This window comes from Artemia sp. Qi Xiang Cuo, chromosome 7 (assembly GCF_049724085.1).
Source record: "Artemia sp. Qi Xiang Cuo chromosome 7, ASM4972408v1, whole genome shotgun sequence".
NCBI classification, from domain to species: domain Eukaryota; kingdom Metazoa; phylum Arthropoda; class Branchiopoda; order Anostraca; family Artemiidae; genus Artemia; species Artemia sp. Qi Xiang Cuo.
The window spans coordinates 80,526,208-80,538,264 of NC_142800.1; the positions used below are offsets into that span (position 1 = coordinate 80,526,208).

At 36.5% G+C, this 12,057-nt stretch overlaps 1 protein-coding gene across 1 annotated transcript in view; it reads left to right on the forward strand.

Moving 5' to 3' along the window:
- Positions 1 to 12,057, forward strand: part of LOC148950746 (PI-PLC X domain-containing protein 1-like) — a 101,887-nt gene that overhangs the window by 80,673 nt on the left and 9,157 nt on the right. The window contains exon 4 of the mRNA XM_089091936.1: positions 6,129 to 6,560. Coding sequence (XP_088948062.1) covers positions 6,129 to 6,560 — 432 coding nt within the window. The remainder of the gene's footprint in view (positions 1 to 6,128; positions 6,561 to 12,057) is intronic.

Below are 12,057 nucleotides of genomic sequence, written 5' to 3' on the forward strand. Positions count from 1 at the left end.
TTATATTATCATGAGAGCTCTTGATAAGTTAACATAACCTTTTCCGGCGAGTATGGTTAGGTTAGTCTCGATTAAGTTAGGTTCGGTTAAGTTAGGTTAGGTTAGCCCTTGTACGCTTCTATTTGGTTAGCTTAGGTTTGGTGAGAGACAGGCAAAAAGTTAGGTGTTTGATTAGGTTAGGTTAGGTTAGATTAAATTAGGTTAGGTTAAGTTAGGTTAGGTTAGGCAAGGTTAGCCTACGTACGCGCGCGTACGTAGGCTAACCTGCTAACCTAACTTAACCTAACCTAATTTAATCTAACCTAACCTAACCTAATGTGTGTTAAGTTTTGTGAGTGTGTGTGTGTGTGTGTGTGTATGTGGTTGTGCGTGTGTGTGTGAGTTTTTTTGTGTTCATGTGGATTTTTTTGTGTGTGTGTGTGTGTAATTTTGTGTGTGTTTTTTATTTTTTTTTCGTTTTGTTATTTTTTTTTGTTTGTTTTTGTGTAAGTTTTTTTTTTTTTTGGTTGTGTGTGTGTGTGTGTGTGTGTGTAAGTTTTTGTGTGCATGTAAGTTTTTGTGTGCATGTTATTTTTCTTGTGAATGTGTAAGTTTTTGTGTGTGTGTGTGTGTAAGTTTTTGTGTTTGTAAGTTTTGGCGTGCGTGTCTAAGCTTTTGTGTGTGTAAGTTTTGACGTGTGTGTGTAAGTTTTCATGTGTGTGTGTGTGTGTGTGTAAGTTTTTGTGTGCATGTAAGTTTTCGTGTTCATGTGTAAGTTTTTTTTTTGTGTGTGTGTGTGTGTGTGTAAGTTTTTGTGTGTGTGTAAGTTTTGGCGTGTGTGTGTGAGTTTTAGTGGGTGTGTTTTATTTTATGTGTGTGTGTAAGTTTTTGTGTGAATGTATGTTTTTTTGTGCATGTAAGTTTTTGCGTGTGGGTGTAAGTTTTTTTTTGTGTGTGTAAGTTTTGTGTGTCTAATATTTTGTGTGTGTGTGTTAGTTTTTGTTTGTGTTTGTTAGTTTGTGTGTTTTTGTGTGTGTGTGTGTGTATGTGTGTGTGTATGTATGTTTAATTTTGTGTGTGTGTGTGTGTGTGTGTGTGTTTGTATTTGTGTATTTTTTTGTGTGTGTGTAATTTTTGGCGTGTGTGTGTGAGTTTTCTTGCGTGTGTGTGTAAGTTTTGTGTGTGCATGTGTGTTTTTGTGTGCATGTATGTTTTTGTGTGCATGTAATTATTTGCGTGTGGGTGTATGTTTTTGTGTGTGTGTAAGTTTTTGTGTGTCTAAGCTTTTGTGTGTGTGTGTTAGTTTGTGTGTGTGTGTGTGTGTGTGTGTATGTGTTTTATTTTTAGTGTGTGTAAGTTTTGGCGTGTGTGTGTTTGTTTTGGTGTGTGTGTGCGTTCTTTTTGTGTTTGCATGTGTGTGTTTCAGTTTTTGTTTGTGTGTGTGTGCGAATTTTTGTTGTGTTTATGTGTTAGTTTTTGTGTGTGTGTGTGTGTGTATGTGTGTGTGTGTGTATAAGTGTGTGTTTGTGTGTAAGTTTTGTGTGTGTGTGTGTGTAAGTTTTTGTGTGTGTGTGTGTAAGTTTTTGTGTGCATGTAAGTTTTTGTGTGCATGTAAGTTTTTGCGTGTGGGTGTAAGTTTTGGTTTGGGCGTGTAAGTTTTTGTGTGTGTATGCGTTTGTGTGTGTGTGTTTTTTTTGTGTGTGTGTGTGTGTAAGTTTTTGTGTGTTTGTGTGTTTGTGTGTTATTTTTTGTTTGTGTAAGTTTTGTGTGTGTGTGTGTGTGTAAGTTTGTGTGTGTGTGTGTATGTGTAAGTTTTTGTGTGAATGTAAGTTTTTACGTGTGTGAGAAAGTTTTTGTGTGTGTGTGTGTGTGTGTAAGTTTTTGTGTGTCTAAGATTTTGTGTGTGTAAGTTTTGAAGTGTGTGTCAGTTAGTTTTAGCGTGTGTGTGTGTTTGTTTTTGTGTGGTTGCTAGTGTTATTGTGCTTGTGTTAGTTTGTGTGTGTGTGTGTGTGTGTGTGTGTGTGTGTGTGTGTAAGTTTTTTTGTGAGAGTAAGTTTGATTGTGTGTGTGTGTTTGTTTTTGTGTGTGTGTGTGTTAGTTTTTGTGAGTGTGTGTTAGTTTTTGTGTGCATGTAAGTTTTTGTGTGCATGTAAGTTTTTGTGTGTGTGTGTAAGTTTTTGTGTGTGCGTGTTAGTTTTTGTGTGTCTTTGCCTTTGTGTGTGTGTGTATGTTTTTTTTTTTATAAGCTTTTTTTTGTTTTTGTAAGTTTTTTTTGTGTGTGTGTGTAATTTTTTGTGTGTGTGTAATTGTTTTTGTGATTTTTATTTTTTGTGTGAATGTTATTTTTTGAGTGTGTGTGTAAGTGTTTGTGTGTGTGTGTGAGTTTTTGTGTGTGTAAGTTTTGGCTTGTGTGTGTAAGTTTGTGTGTGTGTGTGTGTGTTTTTTTTTGTGTGTCTGTGTGTGTGTGTGTGTTAGTTTTTGTGTGTGTGTGTGTGTTTGTTTGTGTGTGTGTGTCTAATTTTTTGTGTGTGTAAGTTTTGGCGTGTGTGTGTAAGTTTTAGTGTGTTTGTGTGTGTGTGTTAGTTTTTGTGAATGTGTATGAGTTTTTTTGTGTTCATGTGTTAGTTTTTGTGTATGTGTTTTTGTGTAATTTTGTTTGGGTGTGTTTATTTTTGTGCTTGTGTGTGTGTTTTTTGGTGTGTGTGTGTGTGTGTTTGTAATTTTTGTGTGTGTGTGTGTGTGTGTGTAAGTTTTTGTGTGCATGTAAGTTTTTGTGTGCATGTAAGTTTTCGTGTGCATGTGTAAGTTTTTGTGTGTGTGTGTGTGTGTGTGTGTGTGTGTGTGTGTGTGTGTGTGTGTGTGTAAGTGTGTTTGTGTTTGTGTGTGTGTGTGTGTAAGATTTTGAGTGTGTTTGTAAGTTTTCGTGTTTGTGTTTGTTATTTTTAGTTTTCTTTTTTTTTTTTATGTGTGTGGATTTTTTTGCGTTTGTTTGTAAGTTTTCGTGTGTGTGTGTGTGTGTGTATGTTTTGTGTGTGTGTGTGTGTGTGTGTGTGTGTGTCTGTTTTTGTGATTGTGTGTGAGATATTTTTTGTGTTAATTTGTTAGTTTTAGTGTGTGTGTGTAAGTTTTTGTGTGTGTGTAAGTTTTGGTGTGTGTGTGTGAGTTTTTGTGTTTTTGTGTGTGTAAGTTTTGTGTGTGTGTGTGTGTGTGTGTGTGTGTAAGTTTTTGTGTGAATGTTAGTTTTTGTGTGCATTTAAGTTTTCGTGTGGATGTGTAAGTTTTTGTGTGTGTGTGTGTGTGTGTTAGTTTTTGTGTGTGTATTTTTTTGCGTGTTTGTGTAATTTTTTGTGTGTGTGTGTGTGTTTTTGTTTTTTGTGTGTGTGTGTGTTTAATTTTTTGTGAGTGTGTGTGTGAGTTTTTTGTGTTCATGTGTAAGTTTGTGTGTGTGTGTGTGTGTGTGTGTTTGTTTTTTTGTGTGTGTTAGTTTTGGCTTGTGTGTGTGTTAGTTTTTGTGTGTTTGTGTGTGTAAGTTTTGTGTGTGTGTGTGTGTGTGTGTAATTTTTTGTGTGCTTGTAAGTTTTTTTGTGCATGTTAGTTTTCGTGTGTGTTAGTTTTGGAGTGTGTGTGTTTGTTTTGTTGTGTGTGTTAGTTTTAGTGTGTGTGTGTAAGTTTGTGTGTGTGTGTGTAAGTTTTTGTGTGTGTGTAAGTTTGTGTGTGCATGTCTGGTGACTGGGGGAGGACCTTTGGGGCCCAGGGAGGGCGTGGGGGTTTCCGATGGCGGGTGTGGTGTGTGTGGTGGGGGGGGAGCCGGGGGGACCTTGGGGGCCCGGGGGAGGGCCCTGGGGAGCCTTGGGGTGGGGTTGGAGTCCGTTGGGCCTGTGGCGGTCTGGGGGGGCCGTTGGGGGCCTGGAGGACATTTGGGGACCAGTGAAGGGCCTTTGGGACCCCGTTGGTCCTTTGGGAGCTCGATGGGACTTTGGGGGGCCCGGGGATGGCCTTTGTGGCACAGGGAGGGCTTTTGGAGGTCTGGTGGACCTTTGTGGACCGGGGGAGGGCCTTTGGGGCTCGGGTCTGGCCTGTTTGGGGTGTGGGGGCCCTTTGGGACCCCGTTGGTCCTTCGGGAGTCCGATGGACCTTTGGGTGCCGGGGGAAGGCCTTTGGGGGTCCGGGGGGCCAGTTGGGAGCCTGGGGGACCTTTGGGGGACCCGGGGATGGCCTTTGGGGGTCTGGGTGGGCCTTTGGGGGCTCCGGTGGCCCGTTGAGAGCTTGGGGGGCCGTTGGGGGGCGGGGGGAGGGCCTTGGGGGCACAGAGAGGACCTTTGGGGCACATGGAGGGCCTTTGGGGCATAGGGAGAGCAGTTGAGGGCTTGGGGGACATTTGGAGACCGGTGGAGGGCCTTTGGGATCCCGTTGGTCCTTCGGGAGCTCGATGGGCCTTTGGGGGCCCCGGGGTTGGCCTTTGGGGTTCTGGGTGGGCCTTGGGGGGCGCCGGTGGCCCTTTGAGCGCTTGGGGGCCTTTGCGGCCCGGGGGGGGCTTCCGGGGGGGTCCAGGGAGGGCAGTGGAGGGTTGGGGGGTCATTTGGGGACCCGTGGAGGGCCTGTGGGAACCCCATGGTCCTTCGGGAGCTCGATGGGGCTTGGGGGGTCCCGGGGATGGCCTTTGGGGGTCTGGGTGGGCCTTTGGGGGCTCCGGTGGCCCTTTGAGAGCTTGGGGGGCCTTTGAGGACCGGGGGGGCTTCCTTCGGGGCACAGGGAGGGCAGTTGAGGGCCTGGGGGACATTTGGGGACCGGTGGAGGGCCTTTGGGATCCCCTTGGTCCTTCGGGAGCTCGATGGGTCTTTGGGGGTCCCGGGGATGGCCTTTGGGGGTCTGGGTGGGCCTTTGAGGACCGGGGGCTTCCTTGGGGGTTGGGGGGGGGTATGAGAAGCCTTTGGGGTTGGGGTAGAGGACCTCACATCACTGTTAAAATACAACTTGTGTATTATAACGACCACACTCAAAACCTCTTCCAAAATCTCTTCAAAAATCACCTTTTAAAATGTCTCTAGCTGTTTCACCGAAATAGTTCCATAAAATAGCTAAAACGGTTTCGCCAAAATTAACCCTAAACGGAATTTCGGCATGTTCCTTTTGTTTGGCATCTCTGCGCCAATGCATTTCAAATTATTTGGAAACCTTTTCGCGCGCTAAGATCAATACGTCTGCTCGGAAACGATTCTCTTGTTAGAAACAACAAATTAGTTTCCCTTTCGTGAATCAATTCTCTATAGAACAACAAATTAATTCCCCTTTTGTGCCAATCAATCAATCATGACATCATGTGTGATCTAACTGTTTCTCGGTGACAATTCTCTTTGGAAATGCAAGGACATTAATTAACTTGACGTCATCTGTCAGACATTAATTAACTGTTTCCGGGAACCTCATAACATCTGGCTCGAATAACAATAACAAATACTATTTCTGGATCATAACATCTGGCTCGAATAACAATAGCAAATACTATTTCCGGATCATAACATTTGGCTTGAACAGGAAGGTAGTGTCATTAACTTTGCATCGAACGACAACAACATTGACCCCATTAACCACGTGTTCCCCATATGACTCTTTTCAACACAACAACAACATTGACCTTGACATTTGGCTCGAACAGGAAGGAAATGTCATTAACTGTTTCCCGGAACCTCATAACATCTGGCTCGAATAACAGTAACAAATACTATTTCCGTATCATAACATCTGCCTCAAACAGGAAGGAAATGTCATTAACTTTGCTTCGAACGACAACAGCATTTGGCTAGAATAACAATAACAACATTGACCTTGACATTTTGCCTCGAATAACAACAATAACATTGACCCCATTAACCACGTGTTCTCTCTAATGACTCTGTTCAAAACAACATTGACCTTGGCATTTTGCCTCGGAAACAATAACAACATTGACATTCGCTGAGGGCGTGCCAAAAACACACCTGGAGAAAGAGGTCATTGACCGATTACGCAATCATTCTCCCTAATGACTCTATGCCCATATAAGGAGTCCCGTCAGCATTAAACTAAATTGTAGGTGGCAGCAGGGGTGAGCGACACGATCAATAGGGTCATCTCTACTCATATATTTGAAGCAATTATTCTTTTTTCAGCAAATACGACTGAACTATTTTGGACGCATCATGGACCAATCACATATCGGCCAGTGAAGCTTGACATACAACAAGTTAAAAATTTTCTTGACATTTCCAAGGACATTGTCATATTTGACGTTCATGGAATAACAATCAATACAGACAAATACCCTGAAGTTAATGAAGAGCTTAAAGTATTTCTTAAAGAAGAATTCAATGGATATATGCTTCCTAGAAATTTAACTTGGGAAGCAACGCTTAACGATTTGTGGTTATATAGGAATGAACAGAAAAGGGCCGATAAAGGTGGTGTCATAATTACTTACAATAATGGTTATCTTGGAGATGATCCAATCCTTTGGGAGGCTGTAAACCATAAATGGGGAAATACAAATCAAGTTGATGACTTGAAACTATTTCTTGATGCAGTAATGGAACAATCGTCTCAAGGTAATTACCACTGTCCTTTATTCAATATTGGAATATAAAGTTTTTGTAGATTTAAGGTGTTATAGCTTGTTTTCGGAACATTGACGTATACTTATTGATGTTGATTTTGCTCTAATTTGGACTTGATTTTCGAATTATCGAATTGGATGTACTGTTTTGTCCTAGGTAACTGGATGGATGAGTAGGGTCTAGACCTTGTTCAAGTGCTCATTTATTTCAGTTACTAAAGTAGGAAGACTTTTTTTTTTTTTTTTTTTTTTTTTTTTTTTTTTTTTTTTTAGCCAAGTAATTACCGTAATAGATTATATGATTTCAGGTTGGATCTAGTGCTGGTTGAGGAATTGTTAAAAAAAATTTCCCCGACAGACCTTAACCCTGATCCAGGTTTTAACCTGAGACGGATAATTATTTTGGGACGTCATTTTATTTTTGGTTTTGGGTTGTTATTTGGTGTTATGGTTAATGGAAATGGGCTTGATTTTTGGATTTGATTTGGATTTTGTCTTGTTTGTCGTTTCAGTTTTTTACCTTGTTTTTAATAATAAATTCGAATACTAGTAAGATTCAAAGCGGTCTACCGGATATTAGTAGGTGTACCGGTCGTTATTTTCTCTGCCGAGACTCTTTCACCCCTAGGGCAATTGTACAAAGCACTTTATATAATAAAAAATTTCAATGTTTATTTCGGGGTCGGGTAAATTGTAAAACAAATAATATCATTTATCTGTTGGAATGTAAAATTTGTGGCTTACAATGTGTGGGGGAAAGTATTAATAACATATATGAGAGATTTTCGGGGCACAAAAGCACAATTAAAGGTAAAAAAACGAATAGCTATCTAATACAACATTGTAATAATTGTACCTGTTCTTGAACTAATTTAACTATTATGATTTTAGAAAATTTGGATTTAAATAATCTAACTAAAGAAAAGAAAAATATAAAATTACGTAAACGTGAAGATTATTGGATCCATGCCTTAGGTATTGCTTTTCCCTTTGTTTTGAATGATTGAGTTACAAAATATGGAGACATGTCTATTGTTGTTATTAATTGTATAAATGGTTAAATAGATTATCCATTAAATCCATTCTTCCATCCATTCTTTTAATCATTCCATCAAACATAAAAATTAACCAAGAGGGTATAGGAAAAAAAATAGAAAAAACAATATAGATTTAGATATCTATTTGAAGGAATTATGTAAACTATTTGAGTATAATGGTATGGCTAGCATAATAAAATGTTTAAATAAGTTATCAAAAAATAATTTAACAAAATTATTTTGGAACATAAATAATAAAACACCATGTAACTCAAAAATTAAACTAATTTATGATACAGTATGTATTTTAGCTAGAACTAAATGTATTTCGAAAGATAAAAAGTCTGATAAGACTGTTAATAAGGAGAAGAGATTATATTTATCTATAAATTTTAGAAGTAAACAAATAGAGGATATAAATTTACCTGACATTTTAAACCAGGTTGATGTGAAACAGGTCCTTCCTTGTAATTTAAAGTATAAGAATAAACCGATCATAACATATAAGTTTTCAAAAACAATAGGACAAATGATTTTTAATTATAATTTAATACTTAAGAATTTTTACACGGATAGTAATTGGAAACCTATTTGTAAGTGTGACCAATTGTTATCATTTGTTAATCCAACTTACGAACATATTATTACAGGTGATTTAGAAATAATAAAGCAAATTGAATTGCAGAATATATTATTATTATTATTATTATTATTATTATTTATTTTTAATCCACACTATACAGAGGTACAATACGCGGAGTATCACGAGGAAAAACACAAAAAATGCGACACAAGACAATATATAAATCAAAAATTACCAAATTACAGTGTAACACATAATAATTTAAAAGAAACGAGAGCAAAAAAAAATAACGTGAAAGGAGGGGTAAAAGAGGAAAAAAAAAACTGACAACTTGCAGAATCTAATAAGCAGGCATTAATATTATCATTATTGGATTTTTACTCACTCTTTACAAATCTAAATTGTAGAATGACCAAACAGAGAAAAACAACTAAACAAATAAAAGAAAAATAACATACGACTGAAAAAACCTGATAAGGCGAGGGTGCGGAGAAAAACGGATACAAGCAGTATTTGAAAGTTTTCTGTGTAGTGCTTCCAGTTTTTCAGTAATATTAGGAACAAGAAATTTATTAATAATTACCCGGTTTTTGGTCCAAGGTGGAAGAAACAACAAAAATTTACAAAATCTAAAATAATTAATCCAGATTCTTTTTAACCCATTTTTCGTAGGAAGAGAAAAAATTCCAGAAGAAAAAAGAATTGAATGGTCATGAAAAGTTGAGTAAGGCTTTACCAAGACGACTATATTATAATTAACTCTATTAGCAACAATATTAGCATATTCTAATTTAATTTTTGCACGAGTATCTGAGACTGTGCGCTGGCGCAAGCTCGGAAGACTATTAGTAATAGAAATACCGAGCCATCGAAGAGAATCTACGAAAGGGATAGTAAAGCCACTACAGCGAAGGGAAGTACTAGAAATATTATTAAAAAAAAGAAATTTACATTTATCTACATTAAGAGAAAGGCATTATATCTACATTAAATATAATAAAAATGGGGGCTAAGTTCCGTCTTTCAAATCATCTAAAACCCTCGAATGTGCTTAGTGGATTAAATAATGATCTAGAATTATTAATCGGCAATTGGTGCAAACAGGAGAAAATTAATTAAAATAGTTGTTGGAATTGGAAAAATTTAATTATTAATAAGGTTAGAAATAAGATATATAAGAGGACAAATAAACATGATAATGAGGTAGTTTTTTATAATTCTAAGATAAAACAAGCGATTGCTAATATAAAGAGGGATTTTGTAATTGTACCCATTGATAAAGAGAATAATAATTTTGCAATAATTTGTCAGAAGCTATATTGTGATATTTTAACAAAGGAGCTTAGTACAACAAATACTTATAAAAAGGTTCAAGATGTTAATAATAGTCTATTGATTGGAATAGAGGATTCACTTTGTAAAAAGTTTAAAATTAAGGTTAATGATAATGATAAAAATGTTCCGTTTTTATATTGGACGGCAAAATTTCATAAAAATCCCCGAAACCATGCTTTATTGCGGGTGCAGCAAGATGCCCGACCAGAGTTGCGGCTACTGACCTGTCGTGTATTTTAGGAGAAATCAAAAATAAATTTAAGGCATATTGCTCGGGAATTAAAAAAATTTCTTAGTTTAATCCATATTGGAGCGTTAATAATTCGCTGCAAGTAATAGACTCTCTTGCTTTAGTTTCAGCCAAAAGAGTGGATTCGTTTGATTTTCACTACATTATATACAAATTTACCCATTAATTTAGTATTTATAAATTTAAAAAAGATTATTAAGAAAGCTTTTCTTTTGTCTAATTTGCCGTTTTTAAAAATTGATACGCATAATAAGAAGGCGAGATGGACTAATTATTTTAATAGTACCACTAGTTCAAGATGTTATAGCCTAGATATGATTTTTGATCTACTAGAATTTGTTCTATTTAATACTTTTATAAAATTTAATGGTAATCTATATAATCAAAGCATTGGAATTCCTATGGGGGTGGGGGGTAATGCCAGTCCAGTTATAGCGGACCTATTTTTAAATTATTTAGAATATGATTATATGACGGATAAAAAGAATCCAAGTAACATAAAGTATTTGCTCTCAAATAATAAAAGATATTTAGATGACCTTCTGGTGATAAATTGTTCAAATTTTTTTAGAGATTTCAAGTAAAATATATCCACCAGAGTTAAAGGTGGAATCCAGTAATGGGAATGGCATTTATGACCATTTTCTAGATTTAGATATTAATGTTGCACCTAATAATACAATAATTTTTAAAATATATAATAAAACAGACAATTTTAATGTTAAAATAGTTAATTTTCCATTTCCAAACAGTAATATTCATTCAAATATAACATACTCATCGTATTTTTCCCAACTATTTAGATATTCAAGAATTTGTACTAATTACATCGATTTTAGAAACAGATGTAGGTTACTTAGCAAGAAGATAATCGTAAGAGGTTTTTCCGCCAATAAACTTGCTTGGCAATTTAAAAAGCTTTGTTTTCAGTATAATCAACTTTTACTTAAGTATAATAAGGGTTATCAAGATATCTTGAATGGTATTTTACAGTAACGTGTTGAAGGAATCTGGTTTATCTTCCCAGTAGTTTAGGGTTGGTTGCGACACATGTGGTAAAGATTGAAGTATGATATTTGGAAATTAATTCTTAGAATTTGAGTGAAAGTGAAATTGTTCCGGGGGGATGGCTAGTGCTATGTAACTATTTGGATTTAAATTGGCTGAAGGTTTGGCTCTCAGTGTTAATTGAAGGTTGGTTAAGGATGCTTGGAAAAAAATTTTCTGGGGTATATATATTTTTATGTTTTTGGGATATTTTGGATTTTGTTTTTGATTATTCCATACCTGTCACTACATAGGGGTATGCCAGATTATGGCATGGCGCGCTCATTTTGCCTGGGTAATGAAATTTAAGCGCCGAAACCCATTTAGGCAATGAGTTTTCATCTGATGAGCCCCGATATGTGGTGATCACCTGGGGAATATAAAGTTTTTGTAGATTTAAGGTGTTATAGCTTGGTTTCGGAACATTGACGTATATTTATTTATGTTGATTTTACTCTAATTTGGACTTGATTTTCGGATTATTAGAATGGATATACTGTTTTGTCCTAGGGAACTGGATGAATGAGTAAGGTCTAGAGCCTGTTCAAGTGCTCAATTATTTCAGTTACTATAGTAGGAAGACAGTTTTTTTTTTTAGCCAAGTAATTACCGTAATACATTATATAGGGTTAAATTAAGGTCTACCATTTATATTCCAAATGTTTCTTCTTTTTTCTTTGCAATAAAGATTACAAACGGAGTTGCAGAGTTTGGAAAATTGAACGCAAAGAAAATCCCCATCCGAAGACTGAAACTTAGGGAGTATAATATATTTTCTTTTGAATGAATATTGTCATTCGCTAAAGAAGGTATTTGCAATCTGGGAACATTAGCAATAACTCAAACATTTTCTGTGATAACTTGTATTAAATTTACTGTATTTTATTATTATAAGCGTTTATGTGCTATTTTATTACGTAATTACGGTAAATTATTATTGATCCATGATATTATTTTGTGGGTTTCTATCTAGCCTAATTTGGAACGTGCTTAGAAAACAAAATAAACAGTATCGGTTGGAGTCGTTGAGGGCAAACACCAGGTCTCATGGATAAATTTAATTTACAAGTTATAGTAGTAGTTCCAGTTAATGGGAGCAAAAAAATCACAGGTGCCACTACCCTAGACTGGCACTCTCAGAAATATATTCTGAGGCTGTATACTAAAGTATGAACTCCTCAAACGTTTTGACAGAAGGTCAGTTTTGACTTTCAGTTTTGTATTCTAGGGGTTCTAT